At 34.2% G+C, this 8,677-nt stretch overlaps 2 protein-coding genes across 2 annotated transcripts; one reads left to right on the plus strand and one right to left on the minus strand.

Moving 5' to 3' along the window:
- Positions 1-105: 105 nt before the first annotated feature.
- LOC131671907 (exosome complex component RRP41) lies at positions 106-1,467 on the plus strand. Its single transcript, XM_058948698.1, has 3 exons — positions 106-561; positions 639-941; positions 1,001-1,467. The coding sequence occupies exons 1-3, from the start codon at positions 391-393 to the stop codon at positions 1,343-1,345; spliced, it is 819 nt and encodes a 272-aa protein (XP_058804681.1). The 5' UTR covers positions 106-390; the 3' UTR covers positions 1,346-1,467.
- A 96-nt stretch (positions 1,468-1,563) lies between these two features.
- On the minus strand, positions 1,564-4,335 carry LOC131671906 (trifunctional enzyme subunit beta, mitochondrial). Its single transcript, XM_058948697.1, has 8 exons — positions 4,233-4,335; positions 3,962-4,128; positions 3,343-3,517; positions 2,848-3,223; positions 2,602-2,776; positions 2,240-2,520; positions 1,860-2,165; positions 1,564-1,781 (listed from the first exon to the last, which is right to left on the minus strand). The coding sequence occupies exons 2-8, from the start codon at positions 4,017-4,019 to the stop codon at positions 1,737-1,739; spliced, it is 1,416 nt and encodes a 471-aa protein (XP_058804680.1). The 5' UTR covers positions 4,020-4,128; positions 4,233-4,335; the 3' UTR covers positions 1,564-1,736.
- Positions 4,336-8,677: the final 4,342 nt, after the last annotated feature.

The following is an 8,677-nucleotide window of genomic DNA, read 5'->3' on the forward strand; positions in this document are numbered from 1 at the left end:
ATTTTATAGTCGATCTATCAATATATTCAAGTTACAATTATAACCTTAAAAACTCATGCAGCATATATATCCACCGGTTTCTAAACATATACATATAAACAAAATTTTTTCACGTGTGCAGTACGTATGCAGTTCTGATAAAATCACCAAAAAACTTATATTAATTTTAATACAACTTTAATTGAGAAATTAGTTCAATTAATTTAGCGGTTATTAAAAATTTTATAATTTAAAAATAAATTAATCTAATATTACTCGAAAAAAGTGATAATGGAGTTAGGTTAATTAGCTTGATATTAAATAAGATTATAAATATAGTGTATCAAAATTAAAAATACAAGTGTTGAGGATAAAAACATTGTTTTGTGAAAGTGGAATTTTTCATTCACCATGGAACCAGAAATTGATACAACACAAGGTGGTTTAAGAACTGATGGAAGAAGACCACTCGAGTTAAGGAGAATTAGATTACGTTTAGGTGTTTTTAGTCAAGCAGATGGAAGTGCTTATTTAGAACAAGGAAAAACGAAGATTTTAGCAACTGTTTATGGACCTCACCAGGTATTTTTTTTAATTTACATATATTTTAAAAATTAGAGTATAGATTTATAAAATCAATTTCTGAAACTCGCTTTCAGCCTCGAGGTAAATCTGCTGCTAGTATTACAAAAGCCACGAAAGGTGTTGTAAATTGTCAGTTCAGTACAGCTGTATTTAGTTTTGGAGCTGGAGAAAGGAAAAAGAAGCCAAGAGGTGACAGAAAATCTCAAGAGAGATCACTGCAGCTGAGGCATGCTATGGAGGCAATTATAAATCTAGAACTTTTCGCCAAATCACAAATAGACATTTTTGTTGAAGTTCTACAAGCAGATGGAAGTGAATTTTGTGTAGCAGTTAATGCTGCAACTCTTGCTTTAATTGATGCTGGGATACCAATCAAGGTATACATTTGATATTTGATAGCTTCTCAAGAGGTATTAAAATTATTTTTCTATCTTAGGATTATGCTATTGGGTGTTCTATAACAGTGTCAGATAATCTCTTCGGAGATGATGATGAAGAAAAACAAGGCACAGGAATTCTTGATGCCAATTGGATAGAAGAATGCTCTCCAGGTGTTACCTTATCAATTGTAGCACTTCCAAAAATTGTAGATGAAACAGAAACTAAAAGTTCTGTGATATTGGCTCATGGTGCTGGCCAAAGGTTGCATTTGTCAAGGCTTGAACCTTTAAAACTGCGTGCACTTCAAGGTTGCAAAGACATTAGAAATATTATTGACCAAGCTGTCAAAGATCATTTGCAAATATTTTCCGTAACTACTGCACTAGACAAACAAGTTTAATTTTCAAAGCAATATTTTTTTACGGACTGGAAATATTTCCAAAAATTTTATAATGTACAAACAAATTTATAAAATAATCACATTTTTTATTTATAATTTCTTTTTAATAAACATGATTTCAACACCTATTCTTTTATTTGAGTCATTTATAGAACTCTTAAAATAAATAAGCAGAATATTTTTAAGTTAATTAATATTTATTCTGATAACTATATTATGATATAAAATTCTTGCTCAAATTTTTTATAAAAATATATATAAATTGTGTAAAAAATCAAAAAGCGAATACAACTTGCTGGTATCAATTATATGTAGAATGTTAGATCTTCAATTCTTTATACTATAATAACAAAGTACCATGATTTCCACTTTAATCACCTAATTTTACACCTTATAGTTTTGCATCTGGATGCCTCTCCAAAATCATTCCAACACCCTGAAAAGTTATTTCACAATTATGCAATGAATATTTATAAAATTAAATGTTTAGTTAACAAAAATTGCATTTTTTTACCTGTCCACCAGCTGCACATGCTGCAATCAAACTGAATTGTTGATTCTCTTTAATCATTCTGTTAGCTGCATGAGTAGTTAACCTGATACCAGTTGCAGCAAAAGGATGGCCAATAGAGAGAGAACCTCCCCATGAATTCCATTTTGCCAAATCAGGAACGCCAACTTTCTGAGAGCGATTTAGATACTTTTGGGCAAAAAAATCAGAATCTAAGGCTTTCAAATTAGCTAAAATTTGGGCTGCAAAAGCTTCATGTACTTCCCATACACCAATATCTTTCAAAGTTAGACCAGCTTTGTCTAAAACCTAAACAAAATAATGCAGGTCAATAAAATAAATTTATTGAGCATTCAATGTAAATGTTAATAAAATAAACTTGCTTTTGGGATAGCATATGCAGGTCCCAACAGAAGTTGATCTTTTGGATCCTGGGAAACATAAGTGAATTCCCTAATATAAGCTTTTGGTTTCAATCCTAACTGCTTGGCTTTTTCTTCTGTCATAATTAAACCTGCTGAAGCACCATCAGAAAGGAAAGAAGCATTAGCAGCAGTGACTGTACCATATGGCTTTACAAAAGCAGGCTTCAATTTGGCAAGTGTTTCTTTTGTTGATACACGAACACCATTGTCTTTGCTAACAGCTTCTTTAACACCTGGAACTGAATGTCACATTAAGGTAAGATTTAAAAGAAAATCCATAAAATAAGTATAAGTATTGTTATTTTCTTTTTGATACTTACCGACTATGGGTATCATATCTGTTAAATGTCCATTTTGATGGGCTTGGGCTGCAAGTGTATGTGAGCGCAAAGCATAGTCATCTTGCTCCTCTCTTGATACATTGAATGCTGCAGCAAGTCTATCTCCACTGTGTCCCATAGTCTCATTAGTAGAGAATTCAGCTACAGCTGGCAACTAAATATTCCGAAATGAAGATTAATTTCAAATAAACAATTGTAATAACTTTAGATACAGAAAAAAATTACATCTGGGACAAAGTGCTTTCCTCTGATAGAAGCAAGCAATCCAAGCTTTTGCATTGGTGTCTTGGCCTTATTTGCTTTGAGCATTAATGATCTCATTGCTCTACTGTGCCTAATTGGAACATCAGACATGAATTCAACGCCACCAGCAACAATTGTATCGTATACTCCAGAGTTTATTAATCCAACACCAGTGGTTATAGCCATGTTACTGCTTATGCAAGCCATTGTGACTGTATGACCTGGAGTGTGCTCACTGTATCCAGCAGCCAATAAAGCTTCTCGGGCAATGTTGGAAGTCTTTACTTCTTGAATTACAGTACCGTACACTACATAGTCTATAGCTTCTTTTGGAATACTAGTTTTCTTTTGAAGATTACTATAATGAAAGTAGAAAAATAATTATTGATTTTAAGAAATAAAAATGGAAAATTCACAACAATAAAAATTTGATTAGATCAAAATTGAATTTAAATTAGCTGATAGTTTAATACTTACACGAGACTCTCTCTAGCAAGATCGTGAGCAATAAGTTTGCTGTAATCAGTGTACGCCATTAAAAATGGAGTTCTCACTCCATCAATATATACAATATTTTTCTTTCCTGAAGAAGGCTTTGATGCAGTTGCATAATTTTTTTTATTGAAGTATAATGTATTCCAGATAACAGTAGCTGGAATTATAAAATAACAAAAAATTTAAGTTTATACTAATTAACATATTGGCATTCATTATCACTATGAAAGTAAATCAACAGTCAAATGTTCATATTAATTTATGGTAGACTTAGAATTTTAATCTTACATGAAAAACAAATAAGATCAACAAGTTATGATGATTAAGCAGTTTCTGTGAACTTTATTGACCTTAATATTTTCTACTGCAAAATTTTTCTAAAATACAGTTAGAAAATTTCTAGATTTTGGCATAACGTTGTAAGAATGGAAAATTTCAATATTCCTTAACCCAACTATCCTTTTATATTTTAGCAACTATTTTTTAATATCGGTCACTCATACATGATGATTAATCATTTTGTCTAATTATCAAAGCTGGATATGGTTTTTTACTGTGCTATTTGGAATATCAAATATAAACAATTGAGAGTTACAATTACCTTGAGGCACAGTATTATTGTAGCGAGGAAGATGTTTAGCAACAATTCCAGCCATCATTAATTTTTCCAATTGACGCTTTAATAGTTATACTTATTTACGGAGTATAAGTCTGGGAGTATACCGTTGATACGTCTCGTTCGAGATTCTCAACTTTCAACGAGATAAGCTTGAAGAAAACAAACGATTTTATTGGGGAAAAATGTGATAATAAAGAACAATATCTTATTATATAAATTTAATCTCGTATTAAATTTACGGCGTATAACTAACGGATTATCGTGAAAATGAGTAGCGATTTGTTGGTGGACTTGTTGCAGGCCTTCGGTGCTTCGGTGGACTTTGGACCTATTGGTCTCAGCAATGTATGACGTCACACGCACACACTCAAACTCGATGGACACTCGAAATATATATATATACATACATTATGTTTATTCTTTCATGACAGTACGGAAATCGTATAAATTAGGCTCAGCTCAGCTCAGGCATCCGGAATAACATATTACGGCCTGGCGAATTCTTAGATAAAAGTATTTAATAAGTTATAATAGAGATAAACTTATTTATATCTGATTTTAATATTTTTACTGGTGTATATCGATATATATATATATATATATATATATATATATATATATATATATATATATATATATAATGATTTTTTTCACAAATGCTTGATCCAAATATAAGAATTATTTATAGCCATAACTATTTTATTTATAATGATAACATAATAAACTTATTGTGATTAAATAAATATTTATTTTTATGAGTTTCGAGGCTCAAGTGAACGTCGGATACCAATACATACCAATGAAGATTCCTGTTTTACCCTCTACACATTTTCTACAAATAAACATTTTCCACGTTTGTTCCGAATTCATCGAATTAATTAATAATGGTCATAAATATTCAGAATTTTCCCAGATATATTCCAAATTTAATCTCTTCAGTAAAAACTTTTACGAAACTTTAAATTTAAATCTGGCAAATCGATATACTTGAGATTCAATCGACATTACAACCGGAAGGTCTTAAAAACATAACACCCAGAATTAGATTTGGTAAGATAATCACTAAATTAATATACATTATATATACTGTAAAAATATAACAACTTTTTTGGCTACCATTTATTAGTTGGTCCTTGTAAAACTTCAAAAAAAAAAAAAAAGTCGTGACCCTTGTGTGCTGGGGGTCCTCTTCTCGTACACCCTTCGCACACGCGGATTCATACTATTTGCATATATTTACGTATATATATATAGGTATACGTAGTAGTGACAGGGAGCTACTATATCGGCGACGACCTTCCCTGTTGCAATGCTAATTGAATGCAAAGCTCCTGCGACCGATGAATATTGCAAGTCGACAAATAATTACCAAGATATGAAAATTTTTATGCAATCGCCGTAAGTTGGAAAAATTTGCTGAATTTCTTTCTGACTTTTTGAATGTCTATACCTGGGATAAGCTTGTACTTCTAATTTAAATTAAAAAACAGAAGGATATAATCAACATTCGAATTTGGTAAAGATTCAGGACAATGTGCAACTCAATTTCTATTGAATATTCTTAATAAATTTTTTTAATTTCAACAGTTTAGCGCCGTAATACAATTAAACATATTTTTGAAAATGAAAGAAAGCAAATGCAAATAAAATTGTTAATCTTCAATATCGAGGAAAATAAACGTATTGTTATAAGCAAATTTGCCTCTACGCAGCAAAATTTTTCTAGCTATACTGATTTTGCGGTTGATCGGCGGCGAGTTGTGTGCATGAAAAAATATGTAAGGTAAATTTTGTAGAACTACTTGAGATAATGTAGACCTTGCCAATGCATATTTTTATGATTGAAATAGATTCTTTATTGGATCGCGTCAATTTTATACAATAATTATCTATAGTGATCAAATTGAAATATTTCATTCAGTACATATACATGGGCACTGGATAGATTTTTACTCACTTGGGTTTTTTAAAACGGCTATAATCGGAAGATATGGCATCGATTCACGCAGTCCCTTAAGTCAATCAAACAAATTTTTAATTGCTATTCCGTGGTTCTGATAAAGTTAATCACTAGATTTTGTCCTATTTAGATTAGGACAAAATTGTAAATTGTAATTTTTAATTTTAAATAATTGTAAATTTTAAAACACCCTTAAAGTTTTTTAATTCGGTATGTTTATAGAAAAAGTGATTAGACCTTTGTCCCACCAAGCTAGTTTTGAGTATAAATATTTTACACGAACACGCATTTTTCAGAATCAATTCTGTTTTTCAGACAATTACAGGGTACGTTTTCACTGATTGGAGCATTAAAATTATTTTTTTGTCCTTATTCCATTTCGCAACAGCATGAATCTTTAATTACTTAAAATGAATGCTTGAAAAATTATTGAATGGTTGTTATATAGCTAATACACACAGCCCTTTCGAGATAATTTTTAATTTTATATGGTTACTTTGTTCCACAATTAAAAAAAAACCTATATTTTTATCATATAAGCTCCTTTCTTCGAACCTCATTTCATACTTAAAATACTGATTCACAGATGGCAGTCAGTGTTGGCGGCTTTTATAAATGTCAAGTGGCCAACGGCTATCGATTGAAAGAGAAGTTATCGAATAATGAACAAAAGCCATATATCTCAATATCGTGAGTTTAGTATAAAAATTGAGCTTGTCGATAAAAGTCGTGAAATTTGGTCGAGCTTCCACGTATACAATGATATTTGGTTGTACACAAGATGCAGCCTAATAAACAGTTAGCCGAGGCAAAAGTCTCATCAGCCATGAGATTATTCCGGCAAAAACATCGGTCGCGATCTGTGCACGTGGAGTATGTAAATCTTTGGTAGGTCGGTATGTCGCACGACAGGCGACTGCCTCGCGAAATAACAGACACGTGCGAGCAGCACGGCTGCAGTGGCTTCTCTCTGGCTAAAGTAAAATATACTGGCAGTTTGGCGGCGGCGTCATCCGTTATCGGCTGCGCCCACGCCGATTAATTTTCGGGTGCGTTACAGGCGTTGCAGCGAGAGAGCCGAGCTATATAACCGAGTAGGGATGAGCTCTGATGGCTGGCTGACCCCTTCGCTGCACTCGCGCCCATCCTCTCCATATAGTCGTTTGATTTGCGCGCTCGACGATGATCCGTTTTATAGCGCCGTCGACGCTCGCGTTAATATCGATTCGCGAAGCGCTTATCACGTCTACACTTAGTGCCCACGCTAACCTGCCTGCGCTTTTCAATTTGCCGCGGACTATCATTGTTAAAGCGCGCGTCGATTTCGAGCAACGAAAACCAGCCGGGGAACGGTGCGACGAATAATTTTAATCATCGCTTCGCGCAGCTCCTTCGCCCTTCGAATCCCGATAACAGGGACAAAAAATCGACGTCGCGGCTCTCTTGGAGCGAGGGCTGCGACAACGAACGCGGATAGATGGGCTCGAGTCTCTTGCGCGCACTCTTGTAATTATACGTCTGTTAACGAATGAATAATCGTCTGATTTACCGGCGACGCGAGTTCTATTTGAAGTCGCGCCCTCTCGATAAGCCTTGCCGATAATATGCTAATAATGATTTGTGGTGACGGTCTTAGGACGTTAATCTATCGTCCAAAAAAAAAAACGTCGAGGGAATTTCGCGCCAGAAAGACACCGCCGCCTCTTCTTCATCTTCTTCTTCTCCTTCTTCTGCTTTAATTTGATTTTGGATCGGATGAATTACGGCTTGTTTTTTTTCTTTGCGCGGTTCAAAATTATCGCTGCGCCTGACCTTATTCTGTCTGTTACTACTGATTGCCAGGCATTGCTTATCAAACGTGATCGCTTAAATGTTGGGATAAAATGATGTATAAAGAAAGCTTTCAAATCGTGATGGTAGCAAAAACAAAACAATAACTCAATTATGTAGCGTCGTTTTCGAAGCTTTGGAAATCGATAACTGAAATCATTATTATTCTTGCATCGGAAAGTAACTATGTCACAGCAACGACTAAAAATTACGACAAAGTCGAAAGCTCTCCATCGAAAGCTCTCTAAAAACAGTAAAAATACACACATCTTAAATTTCTGTTTGTGCCAACGATGCAATTTCACACACGTGCGAATCGTCAAGTGAAATCATCCTAACGTAGGTTTTGATTTATCCGCAACGATGTAAACGTGTCATCCGCGAGAGAGTGAGAGAGAGAGAGAGAGAGAGAGAGAGAGAGAGAGAGGTCCCCACCTGCCCACGCGCGATTATACCGCGAGCGCGCGAGTCGAGAATAGCGGAATTCCGGGGAAATTTATCGCGCAAAGTGAGCGAGAGAACCGACGTCAAATATTTCCATCCGCGTGTTTTACAGCGTTTTGTCAATGTCTTCGCATTTATATACTTACATAAAATTTCGATGAATTACTGGCGAAATTTTGTATGGCGCAGGTGAAAAATTGCCTAGATAATTTGTGGCTAATGCTCATGCCTACTGTGCATACAATCGACAGTGTGCGATGATTATTTTTGTCGCTTTGAGAGATAAATTTGCGAAGGCAAGTGCTTTTAACGCGATGCGCGCTCGCCGCGTCGCGAGGAATGCTTCATTGATTGGCGAAAAATTACGCGACAAAACAAAGAAAAACGAAGAAAATTTAAAACGGATAATAAATTCGTAAATTTTAATCAGCATCGCATATAACTTATTATCCGCGTGTACAGAC

This window comes from Phymastichus coffea, unplaced genomic scaffold (genome assembly GCF_024137745.1).
Source record: "Phymastichus coffea isolate CEN01 unplaced genomic scaffold, Cenicafe_Pcof_1.1 PCOF00138, whole genome shotgun sequence".
Classification (NCBI taxonomy): domain Eukaryota; kingdom Metazoa; phylum Arthropoda; class Insecta; order Hymenoptera; family Eulophidae; genus Phymastichus; species Phymastichus coffea.